The sequence below is a fragment of the Macrobrachium nipponense genome, chromosome 37 (assembly GCF_015104395.2).
Source record: "Macrobrachium nipponense isolate FS-2020 chromosome 37, ASM1510439v2, whole genome shotgun sequence".
Lineage (NCBI taxonomy): Eukaryota > Metazoa > Arthropoda > Malacostraca > Decapoda > Palaemonidae > Macrobrachium > Macrobrachium nipponense.
This window is the reverse complement of record NC_061097.1, coordinates 28037596-28050558: the sequence shown is the minus strand read 5'-3', so window position 1 is coordinate 28050558 and position 12963 is coordinate 28037596. Positions and strand designations below refer to the sequence as shown.

At 36.8% G+C, this 12963-nt stretch overlaps 1 protein-coding gene across 1 annotated transcript in view; it reads left to right on the top strand.

Annotated features, from left to right (window-relative positions):
• LOC135209074 (neuronal acetylcholine receptor subunit alpha-7-like) overlaps positions 1-12585 on the top strand; it is a 40375-nt gene extending 27790 nt beyond the window's left edge. Inside the window, exons 7-9 of the mRNA XM_064241655.1 lie at positions 2130-2304; positions 7754-7869; positions 12113-12585. Of these exons, the coding sequence (XP_064097725.1) occupies positions 2130-2304; positions 7754-7869; positions 12113-12211 (390 nt within the window). The 3' untranslated portion in view covers positions 12212-12585. The remainder of the gene's footprint in view (positions 1-2129; positions 2305-7753; positions 7870-12112) is intronic.
• Positions 12586-12963: the final 378 nt, after the last annotated feature.

Below are 12963 nucleotides of genomic sequence, written 5' to 3'. Positions count from 1 at the left end.
TTCAACAATATACATTTCGACAGTTTTATTTGGTGTCTATATTTTCAATTCAAAATAAATTAAAAGGTGTTTCCTAGCGTTAAAGAGGATATCGCAACTTAGGCACGTATTCTCTTTTTTTCTCTCTCTCTCTCTCTCTAAAACTGCACGTTTTCCAGTCATATCCGTATATATCCAATCCCAAGCAACGTATTCTTTTTTTTAATCTGTTTGGGAAATGATATCATTTCCAGCTGCATCGAGGAATTAAACGGCCAAAAGGCAATTATTTCTAAAGGCAGTTCGAGCACTTGAATAGGTGGCAGTAAATGAAGTAAAACTAATGGCTAAACTCGCAGAAAGAAAAATTAAGTTAATTTCCTTTTAAATCTCTCCCTCCTAAATGTTTCATTCTGACATAATTCAAAAAGGGACATTTGATTGTTTTTTCTTTGCAGATTTAATCACAATGCAGGTTAAGTTTGCTGTTGGTCGGATTGCTAAAGTTATTCAGTTCAAACGAATGAGTCACTGAATATGAATTTTCAATCAGTTGCACCTGGGTGAATTCTGTGCCCTGTATTATATTCATGCATTATTATTTCTGCTAATAAAGAATTTCTCCTCCAAAAGTGTTACTTAACCCTAGCCAGGAACACCTAACCTTTACATACGCCAGAGGAACACCTGGGTCTGTCAGACCCGTATATATAAAATTCTGTATATGCAAATGGTGGTACATTTAATGAATTCCTTTAGTTTCTACAGTTAGTATGGGGTCTATAACAACAATATAATGCAGTTTTGGGGGTGTAAATGAAAAACTACCTATAGCTAGATTTGTTCAAAGAAAATTTTAATGAAAAACTACATATTTTTTTTTTTTATTTCAGTATGCAGTAATAAATGTAAAATTAACTAATTATACTTGTTTCATTATTAACCTTAACACTAAATATCATGGTGCAAGGGCCAAATCCCCCACAACATACAAACAACCTGCACACACTATACACAAATACCTACTCACTTATCAGGTACACCTGGGTCTAACAGACCCAACTCCAGTTTTTGTGCTTTGTAGAGAGAAAACAAATAGAGAAAACAAAGTAACCCACCTACACCTTACATGGACACCAAAAAGTAGGAAGCTACCAGGAAGAACAGGTTTTCCAGACATCTAGAACTTCATGAAATACACACGCCTAGGTACACCCCGGGTCTCTCAGACCCAGAAGTTCCTGGCTAGGGTTAAACTACAAATTTTCTCTTAATTTCATCTTCTGCTTATAAAGAATGTTTCCTTCGAAAGTGTTACTCAAACTACAAATTTTTCTCATAATTTCGTTTTCTACTTATAAAGAATTTCTCCTCCAAAAGTGTCACTTAAACTAAAAATTTTCTCATCATTTCATCTTCTGCTTATAAAGAATTTTTCCTCCGAAATTCTCACTTAAAATACAAATTCTCTCATAATTTCATCTTCTGCTTATAAAGAATTTCTCCTCCATAAGTGTCACTTAAACTACAAATTTTCTCACTTAGATCATCCATAACTTCATCTGTAGAGAAAATAACACGAAAGGATAATAGTCATTCAGAATGATTGCCTGAGCGAGTAAACTAACTTTTACGTAAAGTCTTCCTGGCTCTAAAGCTTCAGGGCAAAGATGCAACTTCTTCTGCTTGGAGTCAACTTGCTCCATCGTCCCAGGGTGCTCTCGATGGGGTTCAGTCGCCGTGCGACAATAACCTGTTGTTTATTATTGTTAGCGCTATAAAAGGGGTCTAAAGACCCTGCTGTTCTAGTTAGTGCTGTAGTTTAGAGGGAAACTTACAGATACCGAGCTCAAAATAAATTGCATTTATTCGGAATAATTTTACTTCATTCACTAACCATTTCGTTAAATAAATTTGCTTATTTTCTAAAATAAAAAAAAAAAAGCGAAATTCAATTGAAGGTTTTAGTTAGATACGAAAATCTTTAAATTCATGTAGAAATTATTGTAGAATCTTCTGAAGCAAGAACCACGACTACAAATAGAACACAACATCAGTAACATTAATAAAACACAACAGAAACATTAACAAGAACTATTGAAGCTGTATCGTTTCCATAACACTAAAACTTAATTTTCCTTTACCCACAGGATTTAAGACCTGAGCCCTGCGGTCGCACGGACTCCATGAGCATGGAAAAAATCCACATCCGCGAGTTAGATGTGACAGATAACTTCCGCATGTCACCGAGATCTGCCCAGAGGCAGCAAATGGGTCCCAACAACGATACCCCGACAGCCACGCCTACAGCAACACAGGTCACAGGTACCTCATAAAATTCCGCTTTTCAGTATGGTAGAATTCATGACGATTCACAATTAGACGACTTGCCACTGAATTTTTTTTATTTTTTTACTAAAATGATAAGTACAGAGGTGAATCGCAATACTTCCTTGAGATAACTCGTTGACCAGGCATAAATGGAGATACATTCCCTAATACAACTTGGCTCCACCTGCTCTGGTGGGAGTCAGCCCTGCTGCAGTCGATTGTGTTGGCCTTGTTACCGCGTAGTTGGCAACTGATCAGAATCTGTAAACGGAAATCGGCCAAATAAACATGCTTTCCTTTATATTTATATATATTTTTAATGTGTAAATGAACCGTTCCTACATCTGTTAGATGGGGCGTATAAGTAATGCTTTGTTAATCTACCTTCAACACCAATATCTCTTTATATCCCATCACCAAATGACCATGGATGGACATAAATCCACATAGTTATAACTGAAAAAAATAAAAGAGCAAATCTCATAACATGTTGAAAGATCTATAGCTTAATTAATGCTTGATATACTACTTATTGAATTAAAGAAAAATAAAAGACACCTGCCTCACTCCATTTAACTAGCAATGTCCCAACATCCCTATTTTCATCACATTAACATTTTTTTTACATTTTTCATACGAAAACTTTAAATGATTTATTACTCTCTTTCTGAGGTGCAGCTCTCAATGCTGGATAGAGAATGCCATTTGAAATGTCATTCATATAAATCTCTAGCGCTTGATTCCCTGCGATAATCAACACAAACTTACATACAAACTAACTATACTTATACAGAAAGTTTTTGTTAAGGTGAATGATGAACGATTTATTATTTTTTTTTTTAATTTAGGAGAGAGTCCCTTTAATTAATTCCCCTATTCAAAATTTTATAAAATTGTTATAATTTCACTGGTTTGAGCGATAGCTGCCAGATAATATGTGAGCTGAACGATATTATTTAACGTGTTACGGCTCGTCATATCAGTTAATGAGCAGCTAACGATAGAAATTATTTTCAGCATGACTTTTTTTTTTTCAAAACCAATGAATCGCATACTTATTATTATTCCCCACCTTTAACAGCTAACGTATAGAGCTATTTCATATCAGGAAAAGAGTATTAATACACACGATGGCAAAAAATGAAGAACGAATGAGAACAAGAGAAAATAATACGCGAAATTATTATCTAATTTCTGTGTTACTCCTAAAATTGAATTAAATATTATGATTCGTTACTCTTGTGATGCAGAACGACCAGAAAGGCATAGGTTCGATTCCTGGTCTGTTTAGGTGTACTTGTATGATTGTATGTAGATATATATATATATATATATATATATATATATATATATATATATATATATATATATATATATATATATATATATTATATATATACTATAATATATATATATATCATATACCTTTCGGTGTGTCATTACCAAGGTGAAAGGCCAAGGCACTGAGACCTATGATGTCATCAGCGCTGAAACGGAAATTGACAGTAAAAGGTTTGAATGTTGTAACAGAAGGAAAACCTCAAAGCAATTGCACTATGATCAAGTTTTAGGATAGGGTAGAAAGTAAGATGAAGAAAGAGAATATGAAAGGAGGTACAGTAAATGGAACGAAAGTGGTTGCAGCTGGTGGCCGAGGGCACGCTGCAAGAATCTTAAGTAATGCCTACAGTGCACCGCGTGAGGTCAACTGACGGCATATATGAACATATATGAATGATACACGTACACGCATATAATTCATACATTCATACAGGTGTGGTGTCCAGCAGACATAATCAAGTCCTCTCGAAGTTATATATACACATATATATATACATACATACGTAGATACACACACACACACACACACACACACACACATATATATATATATATATATATATATATATATATATATATATATATATATATATATATATATATATCATATACATAATATACTTGAGTACTTCTGGAAACCGAGTAAAATCAGAGACTTATGGAAAAATGCGACGGAAAAAAAAGTCATACTCTGTTTCATTGTTATAATCTCTTGCTTAAAATCCCGATTGTTGTCAAAGCTTGCAAATCAGAAAATGCGGTATTATTTTCCCTTGCACTTCAATTATTCTTTTCTCTGGAACACACTGCCTCATTTGAAAAAAGATTTTTTCACGCAGTCAGCTTGTTTTTTCCATTGCTCTCCTTGCCAAGTGCTTTCTTTACCATTTGATGAATTTCACCAGCCCATACCATGTTTTCTTTGTGGCCTCATAATTAAGTAATCCTGTCTCTGCATAATAATAATAATAAAAAAAGTTTTTCTGTATAAAATAATCAAAGAATTTCAATTAAGAGTTCCACCATAAGTAGAGCAAAATTCTCCGTACTGTCAATTCATTTTCAGAACCATTAAACAAATCTTTAAATTTTTACTGTCATCAGACACTGATATATTAAAACTGGATGAACTCAAACCTCCGTCTGGGTTGTGAATATGAAGGGACAGTTAATTCAATAGAACAATGATACATTAACTACAGGTAAATTTTTTAACAGCCTGCATCACTCATACACATAGCAGGCACATGCGCAGACAGACTCTCTCTCTCTCTCTCTAAAATAATGTGACAAATGGGTAAGTGATTCAGTTACTTGAAGTCATTAAAAATCAGTAAAACTTGTAAAAAAAGAAGAAGAAGAAGAAGAAGACGAAGAAAAAAAGAAGAAACCAATGTGTTTAAAGCTTTTCCCTCTTCACTTTTGACATAAAACCTCTCCATCTATTAATGGGACGGACGGAAAAAAGGACGAGGAGAAAAGAACAAGAATAAAATACCATGCAGAATCTCTGTTGTCAACGTAACTGCCCCATCCTTTTACAAAGAAGTTAGGAGGGGCCCCTAACTGCGGAAGGATAGATTAAATAATAAAAAAAAAAAAAAACACACGTTTTGACCCTCAGCCAAGACAGGAGTCCAAAGCGGGAAAAGGATACTCTGTCTCAAAATGAATTTCACTCTGTGATGTTTCCAAACAATAACATTATTTTTCTATATCCTGGTCTCATACTGAGATGATCTATTGAACGTACTGTTATACAGATGCTATCAGTATGTAAAGTACAAGTCACAATTTACTGTTACTATTAATCAATTGGTCTTAAAACAACTGCCAACGAAAATATTATATAACTTCGAATGTGCCTCAATAAGAAATTTGATATTTTCATCGTTTTGAAAACACTACGAAAATTACACCACACATTATGCCTTATTATTATTATTATTATTATTATTATTATTATTATTATTATTATTATTATTATTATTATTATTATTATTATTATTATTATTATATGGGTAGCAGACCCTCTCTCAAGAATACTTTATTAAAAGCAATGGCTACTTTGGCAGCGTTACACTTGCAGAGATTCTTCTCTATTTTTCGAATAGCGGCCTTTTCAGTTCTACTTAAACAGGCTAGTAGTGTACCTAAGGAGGTCATTCGCAAATGCAAAGTCAAGATTGGTGTATATATTTCCATTACAATTTTTACGGGTAAACTATGATACCGTAGTTACCAAAGTCAACAGAGAGAAAAGCCGCTATTTGGAAAATAGTGAACAAGCGTAACGCTGCTGAAGTAGCCATTGCTTTTAATAAAGTATATTATTATTATTATAATTCATTTTTTGGCTCCCAGGTGAGACAGGAAGCCCAAATCACATGAAAACGTTTATCATTATAACTTTGCCTTTCGGAAGTTTAACTGACACGCATATGCTGTATCTATTTATAGCATGATCCATTACACACACACACACACACACACAAAAGGGGGAGGGGATCTACTCGTTTTATTTTTTCATAAAACAAATCTTACCCACACCCTCGAGACCAATCCTGAACCCTGAGTACTCCTTACAAAATCTCAACCTTTTCAACCTTCATTAAATAATTAGGTACTGGGAATTTTCTGGCGCGCCTTTTCACCTTAATTCCTTTTTCGAGCGCCAGGTTGTCCATTTTAACTTCCAGTCTTTTTTATTTTTATTTTTTTTTGTCCTCGATTTATAAATAAGATGCTTTACTTCAATTCTCAAATTGAATCTGTTGCTACATCCTCCTGATGACTAGGATATCAACCGAAGACATCAAACCTTACATTCTGATGTACGCAAGTAAAATTCACAGAAAGGTTTTTTTTTTTTTTTTTTTTTTTTTTTTTAATAAATGCAGTCGCGATGCAGATTAAGTGGGTGAACTCAGCCCGTTACGGTCTGGTAGTTTATTCGGTAATTGCAGTCCCTTTTAGTAAAAGTTCAAGTCGAACTCTCATCGGTAATGGCCTGGCAATCCTATGTAGATAAGAGATATTTGCTTCACATACGCGATGCGGCAGTTCACAAACGGGAACCTCACTCTCTGGGGAGGGCGTGCTGTCGGCTGTGAACTTCTTTGCTGCTAAATGTACAAAGGACAGAGGTATAGTCACCTATATTGTCCGACAATTTGCAGTTTACACTTAGGGGGTTCTCCTAACGGGAAAATGTTGCAGTGTAGAGGCGGAAGTTACAAACAGGGCCGAAGGTACGTCATTGTACGTACTATTCCAATTAACGTTGTACTTCAATTAGTATAAATAAGCAATTGACACCACCATTAATCATTACATCTGCATTCTTTTGTGTAATTTTACCTCTCTCACTTGAAGGCCACAGCCCGAAAGTCTCTGGTGAGTTGGTCTACTGATTTTGCTCTGATGAATTGCTTCTCGCGAGTCGCATATTTTTTTTGTATCTGATTTGGAGAGACTTAAAATCTCTAAATCCTTTGGCCGTTTCAAGATCCTTGTAATTAAATGTAAATAGCACGTCGCTTACCAAACAAATCCATCAAAGCAATCAGTAGATCCTCAGCTTACCAAAGAGTTACGGGTATGGCCCTCTAATGAGTGGCCAAAGTGTAAGGTAATCCTACAGATTTGGGGCCCAAATTCACTGCTTTACGTAAAGTGAAGATCAGCGGACAGATTTATCCAATATTTATTGAACCGCGGATAACAACGAAAAATTGAGCAGCTTACCTGCTTACGGAAGCAGATTAAAAAAAAAGTAAAAAAAAAAAAGGTGTAAATTAACAGAAACACATCTTAGGGGATAAGGACTCCTGAAATTATGAGAAAATCGTAAATCTCTGCTTTTGGCAGCAAATAAACTGCGATTTTTTTTCTATTTAGCAAATATACTTCTGTTTGCAGGTCTGTCGAAAGAATAAAATGAAAATACGGAAGAGAACTCAAAACAAACACACATAAGAGAGCAGCGAATTTTGGACCACTAAACTGTAAGGTTACCAAGCCTAAAAATTTATCTTACAAGATTAATCTTACAGAAACTTCTTGGTAAGAGACAACTGTCACATTCGAGTGTTTCTTGCAGAGTTCGAGCAGCACTTCGTCCGCGTTCTGAACAAGGTCTACCAGACGATCGAGAAGAACGAGATGCGTCTCGGAGAGCACGACAGACGGGAGGCAGTTAGGGTCGAGTGGCAACAGGTAGAGTTAAAGCAAGTTGGTTGACTTGTTTGTTTGTCTGTATGGTGTTTTGACGTTGCATGGAACCAGTGGTTATTCAGCAAAGGGACCAACGGCTTTACGTGACTTCCGAACCACGTCGAGAGTGAACTTCTATCACAAGAAATACAAATATCTAACCCCTCAGTGAAATGCCCGAGAATCCAACTCGCGGCCACCGAGGTGGCAGGCCAACACTATACCAATCACGCCACTGAGGTTGACTAGTGATAAGTGGAATGGAATGGACTACCAAAAGCCAAGCGCTGAAACCTAAGGCGAAAGGTTTAACAGGTGCAATCGCAAGAAAGCCTCAAAGCAGTTGCACTATGAAATAATTTTGTTTGGAGAAGGAGGATAGCTGGATGGAGGAAAGATAATATGAATGGAGGTACAGTAAAAGGAATAAAATGGGTTGCAGCTCGGGGCCGAAGGTACGCTGCAAAGAACCTTTATTAATGCCTACAGTGCATGATAGCAGGAGCCCAATCGCAAAAGATATGTAATATCAAATCCAGTAACACGTAATATATATTGCCGATTGCATATTTGTAATGCCAAATGCCAGTTACAGAGGATATGCAATACCAAATTCCAGTTTAATACGATACCTAATGCCCACTGTTAATTACATAAATATATATACTGGCAAAATCCAGTTAAATACAGTATTTACTCTCATTTTCTAAATGTCGAGTTTTATTAAGCATAAATCTATTATATATTCGATTACAGATAAATTTCACCATGGTTTGCTGGCGCGATACTCAGTCAATCATATTTACAGATGTTTTGCCACTAATTCCTAAATATGACATATAGCGCTTATTACGTTAATATATGAAATATGCAAATCCGAATTCATAAAATGACATGCGGTGCTTACTTTAATCTAAAATAATACGTATTTCCAAAGCTTAAAACCTTTCTCCTAATTACTTAATGGGTCCGCAAGCACAATATTTCACGGGAAATTAATAACTCCTATATACACAATCATACTGATTGTTATCCATTCTACAAACAGAAATTTTTTTTTAATATCCGTGTTTTCCTTTCTATAGGCTAGAATTTCTATTTAATATCAGTGTTATCCATTCTATTGGCTATAAATATTTTTTAATATCCGTGTTACCCATTCAATAGGCTAGAATTTTTTTTAAATATCCGTGTTATCCATTCTATAGGCTAGAATTTTTTTAAAATATCCGTGTTATAATTCTATAGGCTAGAATTTTTTTAAATATCCGTGTTATCCATTCTAAAGGCTAGAATTTTTTTTAAATATCCGTGTTATCCATTCTACAGGCTAGATTTTTTTTAAAAATATCCGTGTTATCCATTCTAAAGGCTAGAATTTTTTAAAATATCCGTGTTATCCATTCTATAGGCTAGAATTTTTTTTAAATATCCGTGTTATCCATTCTGTAGGCTAGAATTTTTTTTTAAATATCCGTGTTATACATTCTATAGGGTAGAATTTTTTTTAAATATCCGTGTTATCCTTTCTTTAGGCTAGAATTTTTTAAATATCCGTGTTATCCATTCTTTAGGCTAGAATTTTTTTTAATATCCGAAGAGAGATTTTAATTGAGTGCTGGATGGCATTTCATGACAGTATATCAGTCCTAGAATTTACGTGTTCAATAACAAAAATCACGCAGAAGAATCTACTGTATATGAATATTAAAATTTGAAAGACTGAAATATATAATGTACTAAGTTCTTACTGACTGATGAAGTCACACACGACAATAAGGATAACAAAAAAAACTGCGAACGTTCAGGCTCTATTAATCAGATTTCTTTTCGCATAATTTTGAGATATGAACTACCTTACTATGCCTATTTTGCCTTTTTTTTTAAGTGATTAACGTTCGGATGAGTATACTAAAGTAAATGGGGCGTGTATAGCCCGTGGAATCACTGTTAGCTTGGGATAGTTTGAAAATATTCATGGTAGTCTAAACAAAAGAGTATTTCTGTAACACAAACGTTCCTGTACCCCAAACGTTCCTGTACTCCAACCGTTCCTGTAACCCAAAAATTCCTGTACTCCAAACGTTCCTGTACCTCAAACGTTCCTGTACCCAAACGTTTCTGTAACCCAAACGTTCCTATACTCCAAACATTCCTGTACCCCAAAAGTTCCTGTAGCCCAAACGTTCCTGTACACCAACAGTTCCTGTACCTCAAACGTTCCTGAACCCCAAACGTTTCTGCAGCCCAAACATCCCTGTACCCCAAACGTTTCTGTAACCCAAACGTTCCTGTACCCCAAACGTTTCTGTAACTTAAAAATTCCTGTACCACAAACGTTTCTGTAAGCCAAACGTTCCTCTTTACCCCAAACTGTTTGGAGTTTACTGTAACAAACGTCCCTGTAAGCCACCCCACAGTTTCTGTAACCCAAACGTTCCTGTAACCCAAACGTTCCTGTACCCCAAACGTTTCTGTAACTTAAAAATTCCTGTACCACAAACGTTTCTGTAAGCCAAACGTTCCTGTACCCCAAACGTTTCTGTAATCCAAACGTCCCTGTACCCCAAACGTTTCTGTAACCCAAACGTTCCTGTACCCCAAACGTTTCTGTAACTCAAAAATTCATGTACCCCAAACGTTTGTGTAACCCAAACGTTCCTGTACCCCAAACATTTCTGTAATCCAAAAATTCCTGTATTGCAAAAATTCCTGTATTGCAACCGATCCTGTATTGCACCTTTTCCTTTCCCCCAACCGTTCCTGTACCCTAAACGTTTCTGCAATCCAAACGTTCCAGCACCCCAACCATTCCTGTACCCACCCTAAACGTTTCTGTAACCCAAACGTTCCTGTACCCCAAACGTTTCTGTAACGCAAAAATTCCTGCACAACAAACGTTTCTGTACCCCAAACGTTCCTGTACCCCAAACGTTTCTGTATCCCAAAACGTTTCTGTTCCCCATCCGTTCCTGTATCGCAACTGTTCCTGTCCCCCAACCGTTCCTGTACCCCAAAACGTTTCTGTACCCCAACCTTTCCTGTACCCCAAACGTTCCTTTACCCCCAACCTTTCCTGTACCCCAACCCCTCCTGTACCCCAAACGTTCCTTTACCCCAAAAGTTCCTGTACCCCAAATGTTCCTATACCCCAAAAGTTCCTGTACCCCAAACGTTCCTATACCCCAAACGTTCCTGTAACCCAAACGTTTCTATACCCCACACATTTCTGTACCCCAAACGTTTGTGGAACCCAAACGTTCCTGTACCCCAAATGTTTCTATACCCCAATCGTTCCTGTAACCCTAATGTTTCTGTACCCCTGTACCCCCAAAAGTTTCTGTAATCCAAACGTTCCTAAACCAAAAACGTTCCTGTACCCCAAACGTTCCTATACCCTAAATATTAATGTACCCTAAACGTCCCTATACCCCAAATGTTCCTGTACCCTAAACGTTCCTATACCCTAAACGTTCCTGTACCCCAGACGTTCCTGTGCCCCAAACGTTCCTGTACCCTAAACGTTCCTGTACCCCAACCGTTTCTGGTTAGTGGAGGATCTACTGATTACTCTGAGAGTCACATACTTTTTATACTTGACTAGACCATCATTGGATTTGGTAGAGGTTTAAGGATAAATAGGACATCTGAGAGCCTTGCATCTTAACTTAGATGCATGAACTGGTGCAGTCTTCAGTGGTTAGCGTTGCGATATGCCACTCAGATGTCACGGGTTTGCGTCTACCCCCAGGGCGATGAAAAATCACTAGCTCTCCATCATGACCAAATACTGCTGCAGTGTGGGGTCTGTGGTGGGAGGTTGAAACCAACAATCTTTGGAAGCTTTAATTTCCAGTCAATGGTCCCTGTGTGCTTGTTCCATACGAATCGGTTTCATCTAATGAAATAATAATAAGTTAAGATATCTTAGTTTAACCAAACCACTGAGCTGATTAACTGCTCTTCTATGGGTAGCCCGAAGGATTAGATATTTTTACGTGACTAGGAACCAATTGGTTACATAGAAAAGGGTCCAACAGCTTAATGTGGGATCCGAACCACATCATATGGAGAAATGAGTTTCTAATCATCAGAAATAAATTCCTCTAAATCCTCGTTGGTAGAGCGGAGAATCGAACTCCGGACTACCCAATCGGTAGGCGAGCACGTAACCCCCTCGTCCAACGACGAACTAATGAAATAATAATAATAATAATAATAAATAAATTCATTTTCTTTGTAACAGGTGTCCCTGGTGTGCGATCGCGTCCTCCTGGCCTGCTTCTTGCTGTCGACAGTCATAGCGACGACGACTATACTGTTTTCCTCGCCCCACGGTACTTGACAACATCTCTGTCGCGTTTCTGTTTCTAGCGGAGTCAGCGAAACGAGAGGAATGAAACCTCGTCCGGAAAATTCTCTTGAGAAAATGGAGAAGCGAGACGTCTGGGCAGCCACACATCTATTGTCTAAGAAGTCGTTCAGTGTCACAACCGGTGGGGGACCTGTCCCCCCCGAGGGGATATCATCTTCAGCACTGGAAATCCTATAATATCGACCTAATTTTTGTTTGATCATTTATTCATTTTATTGAAGCTTCTTAGAACCTATGTGATTCCATTTTCTAAACAATGCTAACTGTTCCGTGAAATCGAAATGTCAAGCGTGGAACTGGGAGATGGATCCTTCCTTCCGAGTCACTTCGCTAAACAAAAAAAAGAGAAAAAAAATAACATGTTCTGATTAATAAAAGTTTTGGTAATTTTCATTCTATATTCTATTTCCCTTAGTATGATCATTCTCACTTCTTAAAAAGTGTCAAGGTTTTATATGCATGGGCAATAAGTACACGCAACAAGTATATAAATATGTGAAAACACACGCAAGTAGACATAACACATCCACCCTCATCCTGCAACATGTTTGTTCGCCCCGGTTGGTGGGCGGGGCAGGTAGGGGATCGGGCTTGTACAGGAGACATGACACATCCACCCTCTGGCACTACTCATATATATATATATATATATATATATATAATATATATATATATATATATATATATATATTATACACACACACACACACACACAACACACA